General features: G+C 36.0%; 1 protein-coding gene across 3 annotated transcripts in view; it reads right to left on the bottom strand.

Moving 5' to 3' along the window:
- Nucleotides 1-13,608, bottom strand: part of CHL1 (cell adhesion molecule L1 like) — a 209,187-nt gene that overhangs the window by 69,065 nt on the left and 126,514 nt on the right. For all 3 annotated transcript variants that reach the window (XM_087708892.1, XM_087708894.1, XM_087708893.1), the window contains exons 5-6: nucleotides 4,028-4,150; nucleotides 2,056-2,226 (exon numbers count right to left, since the gene is read on the bottom strand). In XM_087708892.1, the coding sequence (XP_087565018.1) occupies nucleotides 2,056-2,226; nucleotides 4,028-4,150 (294 nt within the window). The remainder of the gene's footprint in view (nucleotides 1-2,055; nucleotides 2,227-4,027; nucleotides 4,151-13,608) is intronic.

The raw sequence follows: 13,608 nt of genomic DNA, 5'->3' as shown, positions 1-13,608 counted from the left end.
TGCCATAGTTTATTTTCTTTATAATAACAGAAGTTTTTTATTTTGAAGAGCCATGGTGGTGCAGTTGTTAGAAGGTAGTATTGCTGGTTAATTCTACTGACTGTCAACGGTTCAATTCTCACTGTCTCCAGGTTAACTCAGAATTCCATCTTTCTGGGGTTGGTAAAATGAGGATCCAGATTGTTGGGAACAAAATGCTGACTCTGTAAACTGCTTAGAGAGAGCTGTCAAGCACTATCAAATGTGATATAAATCTAAGTGCTATTGCTATGCGCTATTGTTTTTCTAAGTGGATTGTGTTGTATTAGTTTTTGTCATATGTGAATCACTCAGTACTTTTTCTATTGCAGGGACATACAGATGTGTTAAACAAACTATGTGTCCTTATTTTTTAGATATTTTCCAATCACAATGGGTAGAAGAATCAAGGCTGACAATGATAAAATAATGTAAAATGTATCCTCAATTATAATATAATGAAAAAAATTATTTCTGACTAAGATGAATTGTCCTGTGGGAAAAATGAATTTTATTCTGCATTAAAAAAATAATTAGTAGGGAAATAATTTAATCCTATCTTTCTTGAGATAAGTGGAGAACCTATTTATTTTCACACAGTGGCTTAGTCTTTTCAATGTTTTATGTATATGTCAACATTTTGTACAACCCTATAGATGATTATTAAATGAAAATCCCACCTAGTTAAGCTGGGCTAAATATAAATGTGTAGATAAGAAGAACTGTAGATGCACAAAAAATGTTAAAAAATCCAGAAATAATAAATTTAAGCTTCTTCTGTTTAGTTAGAAGTAGTTTCATGTCAAAAAAATCTTACCCCATCATATTGTTCAAATATGTTGTATAATATTTATATAACATTTGCTCAGTTGTGAGCAAAGTTCATGTATGGTTTTGGCAATAAATGAGATGTTGAAGGATGTAGTGAGGCAGTATCTTAAGAACATTTGTGGATTATGTGGGTCAGCTGCCATGAACCACCTAAGAAACTAGCTGGTATCATAGTAGTAATATTAAAACTGCCACCCAAGGCAATCTTATGTTGCTACAGAGTCCAATTTGGCAAGACACCAGACATAGTCAACGTCTTTTTCAGCAACATAAAGCATTTTCTGACAATTCTTCAGTCACAGGTAGTAGCTCTTAGCTAAACTTCACTGAGCTCATAAAAGATAAGCAGAAAAAACTAGCACTCAGATGATATATCATCAGGAAACTCCAGAGTTATGGAATATTCTAGGAAATTTAAAAAAAAATCAGTGAAAAAAAAATACTCCCAGAAGATAATAAACTAATTCCATATTGGGGGGAAAAAGCAAGGAAGATTCAGGTGGTCACCAAGATTTGATATCACTTTAACAATCCTCCCAAGGTAATTAATCAAATGGCAAATCGTTCAGAAAGGAGGTGGGTATTTGTCCTGTAATAATTACATAAGGAGGAGGAGACCAATCAATTTATATGTTACAATCAAGAAGAAGAAAAAGATGGAAGTTGCAAATGAAGTCCTTCAAATTTGCTAGCGGCCCTTAGCTGCTACATCCCTGCAAATCATTCTGTCTTCTCATTTTGGTGGCATTTCTTTTCCATTCAAGAGAAAATAAAATATATTGCCGACAAGTGCCTCCAATAAATATATCCTGTGTTAGTTCAACATGAAAGCACACATTACTCTCAGTTTCCATTTATATCTAAAGGAAATTATCATCTAGTAGCTTTGAAAAGAATTTGATTTCCATCCCAATCAGGGTTAAATTTTTTATAGTTTTGAGGTTCAGAACAAAACAAGAGAAATCTTTTGGCGAGCTAGCAGCTGCAGCAGTTTTATGAGCTGGGCCTAGCTGTCATCACTAAGACAGCAGTGTGGAATTGAATACATTTGCATATATTTCTTCAGCAAAAATAATGATAAAAAACAACCCATGTCACATGTAAGAATTACCAAAAGAACCAAAGGTTGGAAGCAGACATTAAGGCAGATGGAAGATAGAGGAAGAAAGAAAGAAGGAAAGAAGAGAACCAATTTCCCAGACTTACAACGTGTAACTGTCAATGTCATTGACATTTTCTGCACAATCGTTCTTAATTTTGGAAATGCAGCAAAGCAGCAATAATCACTACGACTGTCATTTTCATCCACATTTGCAAAGTAAAGATCCCCATTAAGGCCCATGGAGACCCTTTCATCTTGTGGGATATGCTGCAAATCTGAAAAGGAAAAAAAAATGGTAATGGTTCAGTATCTGACCCTTGATCCCAGGTAAGGAAATAGCTCTTGGGTATTAATAATGCATGTGACTTGAAAGAATGTAAAGCATATTTGCTAGTTTTCCACTATGTTATGTAGGGGGGAGGGGAATCACAAGTAGAACAAGCTGCCTGGATACCCTCTTCCCAACCATGAAATATATACTGCATATGTATTGCAAGTTTGATATTGCATACATTTTTCTGTGACAGAATGCAATTTTTTTTTTGCAAAATAATGCACCGTTTTCATTGTGCATTTGTTAAAGAATTATTCAAGTCAGGCCTGTATTCTACATGTCATGGCTGTCAAGAAGCCACTTATCCTGTCACTTAGAATAGGCTTGGATGGCACATAACACAAAAGTATAATGTCTATTCTTTCTTTCTTTTTTACATTTGTGTAGACGAACTCATTATATGATTTAACCTTATGTGTAAAACAGCCCAATGTGCTAAATGGAGCTATATACTTAATTCCATAATTTAATTCTATGTTTTAATTTGAAAATGAGTTGGAAAAAATACCTTGAGAAGAGAGAAACGTGGACTGTATGAGAGAAATGACATGCTACTAGTTCTTAGCACAAGCCTCTCTAAAGGATAAAAGAACTGTCACCCCACTGAATTCAGTAGGGGTTTGGCCTTGCTCCTTCTGTCTTATCATGGTTTCTTTGGTGACTTCATCCCTCTGCTGCATGCTAGCCTATATATGCTGATTCTTCTGCTCCATCAAATAACCCCTTATTCTGATTCCTCCTTCCTCAGCCAAAACCCGTTTAACTGAAATAGCTACAGCTGTTTGAAGGGCCAGCTTCCCTTACCTGGATGGGCCGCTTAAAAGATAAGGGTTTTAGAAAGTGCAACTATGATGAGCATCCAGAGGTGGTATTCAGCAGGTTCTGAACAGTTCTGGAGAACCAGTAGTGGAAATTTTGAGTAGTTTGGAGAATCGGTAAATACCACCTCTGACTGGCTCCGCCCACATCTATTATTTGCCTCCTGAGTCCCAGCTGATAAGGAGGAACTGGGGATTTTCCAGTAACCTTCCCCTGGAGTGGGAGGGAATAGAGATTTTACACTATCCTTCCCCACGCTCACCAAGCCATGCCCACCAAGCCATGCCAAAGGCAACCAGTCCACAGAACCGGTAGTAAAAAAATTTGAACCTCACCACTCTGAGCATCTTTCACACTACTCTCATTCTTATGTCAAAGGGTTCTGTATCAAGGCTTTTCTGATTTTACCACAATTCTTATTGCCATGATTTTTTAGTATTTATAGTAAATCGTTTTCACAAGCTAGGTTTTTTATTATTTGTTAGATTTCTCAGGGAGAAGGGAGGAAATGAATCCATTTTAAAATAAAGTGCAAAAAAGCTAGAAAAAGTCCACTTAGGAATTTTAGAGAAAATCAACAGTAAAACCAAGTACCTCATTTGCTCAAGACAGGACTGGATACATACAGAAATGTGACTCACTGAATGAAATCCAAATATAATTCATTACATTCTCCTGTTCCACGATGTAAGATTAGTAAGTGTTTTAATGAACAGCATTAATCTTTGCAGCTGCCTTTTAAGTTTAGCATTAACATTTTCTAATTCATTATCTGTAATTTTCAGTTTATTGCTGCATTCTGTTAACCACAGAAAATGCCATTTATCAACCACATGCAATTTTAATTAAATTCAAATTATAGAAATACTTTTGCAGAGCGATTTCATTTGTAATGATGTCAGGAGGAAAGGACGGACACTTACCAATATTCATCCAATAAATGTGCAGTGGTGGAATGCCTTTGGGAGGATTGCAGCGCAAAACCATTGCATCACCATGTTCTACATCAATGGGGTCAATTTTCTCCTTAGGAAATTTAGGAATACCTATTGTAATAGAAGCACCACAAGAAGAAGCTAAATAGCACTTGTTAATCTTTTCCTATTTGTGCCATTCTCTTTATTAATTGTTACCTGACATGTTTTGTTTTTGTCTTTTATTCAATTGGTAAAACAAAAATTCTTGAAGGAAAACTATTTTGACATATGTTCTCTGACTATCGAGTGGCAACTTCAGGCATAGTGGAGACCCTAACAGTGATATACTGTATATACTTTTTATTGATCATGTTTACATTCTTCCTCCCCACTATATAGATGGTAGGTTTGGTTTTACTTTACAAATGAAAGGGGTTGGACTAAGATACCTGATGAGGTGCCTTAGCACCTTCATGGAATTTAATTTTATTACATTATTTATTTATATCACTAACATCTAATCTATCCCCACTTCAAAAGCTAGTTAAGCTTTAAAGTCTGTTAATTACATTTATCTTGAAAACAATTACCTGAAAATAATTAATCTCACAAATCCCTATTCTCGTGCAATACCATCCTGAGATTATCTTCAGAGTTGCCCTTCTAAATTTCCCAAAGTTGCTACAGCAGGTAGACCGAATTATTTTAATTCTAAAATATCCTCATGAATTCTTTTCCTTATGTATTTTCCTTTCCTAAATATTTAAATTTTTAAATTCTGCTTCAATCTGATGTTTTTCTGTTGATGGTTATATTGTACTTTAAAATTGTATTGGTGTTGAAACTTAACTAGTCGAGGTGATTTCCTGCTGCATTACTTCTGGATAAGCACACAATTTTTTGTTGCGCAAATGCACATTCATGCACACAAAGTTAGAGAAGGGAAAAAATAATATTTTTTTGCAATGAAGATTGTTCTGCGTATGCGCAGAACCAAAAATCAAAATGGCACCACCACCGATAGAACCGGTTCTAGGCAGGCCGAGTTACTACCTACTCGGCCAAACTGGTCTGAACCAGTAGGAACCCACCTCTGCAACTAGTTAATGTGTAAATATGACTTGTAAATAAATAAGTAGAAATACAGTATAATTTTACAGTCCTAGGCTTTATCAAAATAATGAAATTCTTTCCAGAGCATGCCATTATTGACATTCTATAATTCTTTGTATTTTCAACACAGCCTTCTAACTGTAGATAAAAAGTTAATAGCAGCATTAAAACAAATAATAGTATACCAAGGATTAATCTCATTACATTTTTTTAAATTTTTTAAAGAAGTTCCAGAGTGTTATGCCTCTCATTAAGGATCACTGTACATAAGCATTTATAGAAAGAAAACAAAAATGAAAAGACTCCATGTATGAAGACTCAAATTAAACCTTGTTTTACATCTTTGCTGCAAATCTCCCAACCTCACTGTGAAAACTTCCATCATATGCTTGAGCTTCACATTCACTAGCTGCTAATTTGCCATAAACTATGGGGAAAGGGAGCTGATTGGGAGGGAGGGAGGCTAACTACTCGTCATACCTTCCAGAGACACCATCTCAAGGTCAAAGTGCTGGGAATGGAATGCAATGAATCACCAACCAGCTCACTGTTGAAGAGTCAATTCCCAAAACAATTTATTCAAATATAATTGGACAATGTGGGGTCAGCAATGGGAAGGAACTGGATGGGGAAAGTTAATCAGAAAAGTTTGGCCCACAAACACAGGCTAAAGCTGAAGTGTCATATAACCAAAAAGGTGAATGACTTTTTTGAAAAAAGGAAAGTTGAAGCTAAACAAAATTTAGTAATAAATTTTATGAAGGTTGTAATGTGAATAGTTTGCTTCTATAAAAAAAAACACCAAAACTCCTTTTTTCTTTATATCTGTCGAGTTCCATAGTGTTGTGGTTCACCGGCAGCCTGTGGAGCTCGCAGCAGAGTCGGACAGCGAGAAGGTTGGAGTGGAACATGGGCCAGTCTTAGAGTCTGGGGAAGGCTCGGACAAGGGCTCTGCGTCAAGGGCAGAGAGGGGGCCAAGGCCATCAGGGAGTTATGTGCTGTCTCTGGAGCCTCCAGAGTCGGACATCAGCAAGGCAGAGGAACAGGAGGAGCCTGTTCCCAGTGTGAGAGCTGCCAGAAGGCAAGAACAGTTAAGACAAAAGAGGCAACTTGGGAGTAAGGCTTGGAGATGATTAGCCCCTCCTATAGGACATAAAGGAGGAGCAAAGGAATGTGAGCCTTTGCAGGAAGCAACTTTGTTCGTTCTGGTTGGTTTAAACTCTGTGCTCCGTGGGGCCTTGCAAAGCTAATTGGCAATCATGTCTTCGGCAGCATTTCAAGGGAGATAAAGATGGTGCTTAGCAGCCTTATCCAGAAGGACTGTGGCAGAATTCTGTCAGACACTTTACAAACTATTTGTGACTCATTACAGGCTGTGAATGAACATGATTCACACTGTTGAAATAAAAAGAGGGTTTTTGGGACTAAACATGTCTTTTTTACTGTCTCAAGAAGCCTAGGTCAGAACACATAGCTTGAAAGACCAGGAATTTCCCCTCACACACCCTGTGTGTGTGTGGGTGTGTATGTGTACATGTGTGCATGTGTTTATGTAGGCATCTTTAACCACCTGCCATCGGTCCAGCAAAATCACTCAAGTGGTTCTTGTTGACCCCTTTCCAAGATGAATAATGTTGAGTATGAAGAAAGATCTCAAGAACATTCAGACTGGGAAGGGAAAAGAAGGAGAAGTGGTGCATTTAGCCTTTGACTCACAATTTTAGGAGCCATATCATAATGCTGAATTGAAAGAATGAGGTATAAGACTAATGGGGAAAGTAGAGTTCTAAGTGTATCACACATAGAATTAAAGAACATCATCTTAAACTGTGGGAAGCCAATGGCAACCAATACAGATCTCTCATTATTACAAACTGGAGTTATTATACTGGCTAGCAGCCTGGCTATCACATTTTGCACCCAGCTGCCATTTCTGAATACTTCAAATGTCATGATCAGCACCAAACTCCAAACAATGTCTCCTCCTTTTGCTACAGGAATAGATTGAAAATTAAAAGTTACAGAATGTCTCCATTACATAGCTTAGTAGTTAGTGCCTTCAGCTTTCTAATAGTCTTCCATTATGAACTAGAATATAATTATATAATTCAACACTTCTCTCTGTATTTATGTAAAATAATTCTGAATGTTCACTCACTTGAAAGTGCATAAACTCTTATTTATTTCAGCTTTCCTATTTTCTTCCCTATAATATTATAGGGCTATTCAGCTTAAAATTTGTGTAATAGCCCCTTTTATACATTTGCATTTTCATTGTGTTGTTGGAATAGCTGGAATGTGTAAACAGGACTTTTATTTTCTCCTTCAGCAGGATCCTTGTTTGACTTTGAAATCCCGCTGTCACTGAGCAAAGTGTAAACCACTCAATGGTTTCCTTGGCATAATTGATGTTGAAAAGCATGACTTGGTGCGATTTCTTTCTCTGTTCACTTTTTATATGGATGGTGAGTTGCCAAGCACCTAGTACCTTCCTTCAAAATTGTGGAGAGATGCTTGCCAAGAACCATGCTATTATCATGATGTCATATTTATCAGGCTATCCTTTGATTGTGTTTGTACATAAAAGGAATTGATTTATTTTAAGGTCCTCTACAACCCCACTTATCAAATTTGGCCATGCAGAATAGCATTGTTTAGGTACTAACTCAACCAAAGAGGACGTAGGACAGAAACGATGGACCTTGCAAAGATGCTAAGGTTTCTCTGTGATAATTAAAAGTCCATGTATTTGGATATGAAGGGTGGTGAGATATAAACTAGCACACAAAACACTATTTTTAATACAATATAATACAATCTCCTTCTTTCCCTCATCATTTCTTCACTCTGTCATATATACAGTATATCCCCTTAAAATGTTAGGAATTTTGTTTTGTCTTATTTTCTTTGTTTTAGTATATAAACATATCAAAATACATCAATAGTCACCTATTGGTTGATGGGTCATATGTAGAGCATAAAGAACATATATGGATCATAGAGATATTGGAAATGAATAAATACATTTTATTTCTTCCCAAACACATCAGGTTTAAACAGAGGTGAATGGTATGCAAATTTAAGTAATAAATAAAATAAATAGATTGGGTTATTTTCACATCTAAGCCAGCAAACTGATCTTGAACAGCTAAGTACACGAGTACATGAGTGAGAAAACCATCAAACAATATGGGGCTAAGACCATACAGGGAAGAAATCAGGAATAAGTCAATACCATACCACTTATGTAAAGTTGTTCAAAGTGCCATATGTATTTGGCCATGAAGTACCATGAATAAAGGACAATTTTCCTTTACCTTTGCATAAAAAGCCATTTATATACAATTATAGACAAATACGTGATTTTTCATTTATTTATGTATACAGAAGCTTAAGAAAGCAGTTGTTCTAGAGCAGTGGGTGCATCCTGAAGTAGTTGCTTTAATTGTCTTTATGATATATTGGTATCCTTTAGGCTTGCTATTTTGCCTTCCTCTGCTCTTAATATTTTTGTCTAAAATAACATTCCATAGTTATAGACAAATATCATAGTCAGTATCTCTATAGCTACAGTCAACATCATAATCTAGTTCATATTGCCTTTATCTTTTGTTGATATGTCTATCTTTTGTAAACAAAAAACAGGTTCTGTTGTCTATATAAAAAAAGTTTGCTTCCAACTGAAAAAAGGTGTGATTTATACTTTTAAATAGCAGAGATGTTGATTGAACTGTCCAGAAGGCCAGGAAATTTATACAAAATATTGAAGAGGAGAGATTCATATGGAAATGTTAGTTGAAACTAAACAAAAACTCCAACAGCTGATGTGGGAAATTAAAAGGGATTATACTGAACTAGGCACTAGAGATATCTTTATCTCTCACTAAATGTTGAGCCTGATTATGGGTTACAAATGTCTAATGTGGAATATAACTGAAGCAAATTCCCTTGAGAAAAAATATTATTTGAAAAAATATAATTTGCTTACAAGAAACATATTGAAATAAAATATTAAAAAAACTTGATTGATTAAAAAAATGGGGTTTTTCCCCAGCAAGAACAGAAAAAGTGAGTTATTATATAAACCCCAATTAATGCTAACTGATGAGCAAGGTAGATTTTTATGGGTGAGGGAATATTAGGGAATATTGTTTTGTTTATCGTGATTTTAAGTTAATATTTTGGTTTTATTTTTATTACCCAGATTTGAACAGCATTTCAGCCAAAATAGAAAAGGGAAAACTAAGCTGTGGTATGGACAATTTGAATGACGGAATGTTATATGTATATGTATATGTATATGTATATGTATATGTATATGTATATGTATATGTATATGTATATGTATATGTATATGTATATGTATATGTATATGTATATGTATATGTATATGTATATGTATATGTATATGTATCTCTCTCTGTCTCTGTCTCTGTCTCTGTCTTTCTCTCTCTCTCTCTCTCTCTCTCTCTCTCTCTCTCTCTCTATCTCTCTATCTATCTATCTATCTATCTATCTATCTATCTATCTATCTATCAATATATATATATCCTTGAACTCTTGCAAAATAGCAAACATATCCACGATATGTAATAACAATAATAGTAATAATAATAATGAAATAATGGCAATTAAGAGAAGAAAAAGGTGGAAACTATATGCACATTTTTCTCCATTTCTAAGATTTCTAGACTTTCTAACTGCCAGAAAGTTTTTGCTCTTGTTTTTACAAACATCTATTAAAATTTGTTGAAAAATGGATCAGTTATAATTGTATGTAAAAGTTTGTGGAGCATTAAAATAAATCTCCAGAGAAAAAGAAGGGATTCAATATTAAACACTGTCTACCCAAATCAAATCACTGTCTGACACTGATAACACTATTCTCCTGAGTACTCTTTAAATTGGTTGTATATTAATATGCCTGCTAGCTCATTCCTGGGGAAAAAAGAAGCATGGTGAAAGTCAGCAAATAAATTTTGCACAGCCCTGATAATATATGTATGCATAAATTCAGCCACATTCCATGTAACTTAGGGCTAAACTATTCAATACATTAAAGATGTAATGCATGATTGCCTTCTGGATTTTATTTATCATAGAGCAAGAATATTGTCTTTGTTTGTGGGCAAAGCTTAAATTCACTACCAATACTTAGATTGGGTTTAAAAAGAAAACAAAGGTAAAGGAGGAACGGATAAGTGAATTTTGGTGTACTTATGTGTAGCTAAGTAAAAATAAAAAAATGTCATTATTCTCTGATGTTTAGTATATGTGGTTTAACTCTAACCTAAAGTACTTTGGAGTTTGTTTCTTTATTTGTTTATCAAACTTGTGTGCCAACCCATCTCGCGACTCTAGGTGGCTTGAATAAAATACAAAATAAAACATTAAAAACAATAAATAACTTACATTTAAAAAAAATCAATTAAAATAAAACTAATCAGGATAAAGAGGGAGGAAGCAAAGCATCCACAGAGAGGAATTGGGGTGTTCTCTAGTCCATTAGCCACCTTCAACATGCCACACTCCCATTGGGGCCCCAGGCTAGTTGTTTTCAGAAGGCTATAAAGCATAGGAGTGAATCTGACTTCACATTCACGTTTCAAAATGAGTTTTTGACATTTCCATTTCCATCAAGATTCATATAGAATTCCTCGCTTGACATGTTCAAAGCCAACTAAATTCTAAGAAAGCACCTAATTATACAATTAAGATTCTAGAGCTGTTATCTTGCCATCCTGCCTAAAGCACATGGTAGCATTTCTGCCTTCCAGCAGCTTTTTCTTCTATTTGGTCAAGTGTGAGAAAATTCTCAGCCTCATTTTTTGAAGTAAGATATTGGAGATATTAAGATATTGGATAGCCATCTGTCTGAAATGGTATAGGATTTCCTGCCTAGGCAGGGGGTTGGACTAGAAGACCTTCAAGGTCCCTTCCAACTCTGCTATTGTATTTGTATAAGTACAGATAATCTTTGAATTACAACAATTCATTTAACTGTTCAAATTGCAACAGCACTGAAAAAAAGTGCTGTTTTTCACACGACCATTGCAGCATTCCTGTGGTCAATTGTGTGATCAAAATTCAGATACTTGGCAACTAGCTCATATTTGAGCAGTCATGTGATGTCCTTTTGTGACCTTCTGACAAGCAAAGTCAATAGGGAAGCCAGACCCACTTAACAACCATGTTTCTAGCTTCACAAGTGCAATGATTCACTTAATAACTGTGAAAAGAAAGAACATAAAATGGGGAAAAAACTCACTTAACAACTATCTTGGGCTCAATCATGGTTGTAAATTGAGGGCTAGTAGACTTGAAGGTTTGTTTAAGATTGAAGTTTGTCCTAATCCCAAATTGGGATTGTTCTGTGAATGTAAAACCAAAAGGCAGGGCATGTAGACATTCTCAGTCATCCAGGTCCCACCTTTGGTTGTCCCAAAGGTACTTTTTGAGGAGTCAACTGGACTTTCTTGTTTTTTTAAGACATTTTGCTTCTCATCCAAGAAGCTTCTTCAGCTCTAACAGGATAGTGGGAATTGAAAGGATTTATATTCCTTGCAGATAGCTGGTCATTTGCATCCTTTTAGAGGGTAGTTGAAGCACTTGGAGGTGTCAATGTCTAAAGCGTTTCCATAACTACTATCAACTTGAGGGGGGGGGGAATGCCATGCATACTTTTGGTCCGAGTAAAAGTCTCATACTTCTGTACTGGGATGTGACTGCTCATGTCCAGAACCTTGCCATAACTTCCTGTTGGAGAATGTGATTGATGACTTCAGGCAGAGGGGAGGGGACACAGGGGTAAAGTTAAGATGCCATTAAGTGGGATTTAGTTTCAGCTCTACAGAAGTCCGTGCCAAGATGTTAATCCTAATTAATGAATGGGTTTTTTTAACTTTGTCTGGAGGCTCGTAAATTAATTAGGCCAACTCTTGGAAACTTCACAGGAGGTTTCTCTGTGTCCTTGGGATCACCTGAGTAATTCTCCTGGTTCCTGTAGTCAGAGGTTCCTTCCTGTCAGAGCTGAAGAAGTTTCTTGAATGAGAAGCAAAACATCTTCAAATAAAAAACAAAAAAGTCCAGTTGCCTCCTGAAAAAGCACTTTTGCAACAACCATGACCTGGATAATTGAGAATCTTTACAGAATGTTAACTATACAATCTGCTATGAAAACTCTTTGAATTGTGTGGGAGTAGAAATGGATTTCCAGAAAAAAACATTTCAGACTACAGGAACCAGGAGACCTATTCAGGTAAACCTCCAAGTGCTTCAACAACCCTCTGAAAGGATGCAAATGACCAACTGTCTGCAAGGAATATAAACCATTCCCTACTATCCAGAGCTGAAGAAGTTTCTTGGATAAGAAGCAAAACATCTTCAAAGAACAAAAAAAAAAAAACCAAGAAAGTCCAGTTGCCTCCTGAAAAAGCACCTTTGTGACAAAAAGCAGAGCCTATTACTTTTATTTTAACATTCAACAGAGAACTACAAAAATCCTTCAAGAGCTGAACCTTCTGCCCAAGGGAGATAAGCAGTACTCTTTGGCCACAGGGCAAATCTTTCAGTTAATGAGCTAGTGCTTTGTGCAAGGAAGAAGACCTGTTATAACATCTTGGGCTTGCAGGCAGCACTTGCTTTTAAAGGAAAAAAGAGCAATGGTGGGGTTTTAGGTCAATCTTCTCAAGATAGAGGAGCAGCACAGCTGGTTGACACAGCACTGAGTCTACTAGATCTGGGCTGTAATAACCTTGACAGCTGTTAAGTTCCAGCAAAGACATTTTGTTCCATCTCTGTAACTCCTAATCAACACCGAGTAAGGTTGTCTTACTAAGCTTGCCTGCAACTTGCTTTGGCCTGTAGCCCATCCCTTGAGGTATTCAGGGTACCTCAATTGCCTACATTCTTCTATGATCATAACCACCATTCGTGCCTTGATTGTATGTAATAGTTTGCCTCTTCCAAATGACATTACTGGCTTATTGCTATTCTGCAATAAAATAAAAGCATTGAAATCATGATCCCAAGCCAAAAAAAGGCAACTATTATTTTTGCCTTAGATTAATTACAAATCTTTTTTTTTAAAGTCATTAAATTACAAATCATTTAATTCATCATTCAATTCATAGCAAAGACAGCTTTTACACATATTTTTCTAGTGCGCCAATTTCTCCTTTTTCTGGAATGGGAGGCATTATTCATAATAACTTATGCCATGGTTCAAACAGAATACTGTAATGTGTTCTCTATAGGGCTACATTTAAGGACCAGTTGAAAGCTGCAACAGGTCTACAATGCAGCGGCACAGGAAGAGCCGAGGTGGCACAGTGGTTAGAGTGCAGTACTGCAGGCCACTTCCGTTGACTGCTAACTGCAGTTCGGTGGTTCATGGCAAAACCCTCTCAATTGCTACTACGAATGTTAAGAGAATATGTCCATAAAATCATCAGGAGTCAAGTTGGGTTTGAAGG

This window comes from Thamnophis sirtalis, unplaced genomic scaffold (assembly GCF_051295495.1).
Source record: "Thamnophis sirtalis isolate CommonGarterSnake01/CBP01778 unplaced genomic scaffold, rThaSir2_p1.2 scaffold_3, whole genome shotgun sequence".
NCBI classification, from domain to species: Eukaryota; Metazoa; Chordata; class Lepidosauria; order Squamata; family Natricidae; genus Thamnophis; species Thamnophis sirtalis.
The sequence above is the reverse complement of the archived record's forward strand: the minus strand, read 5'-3'. Positions and strand labels throughout refer to the sequence as shown.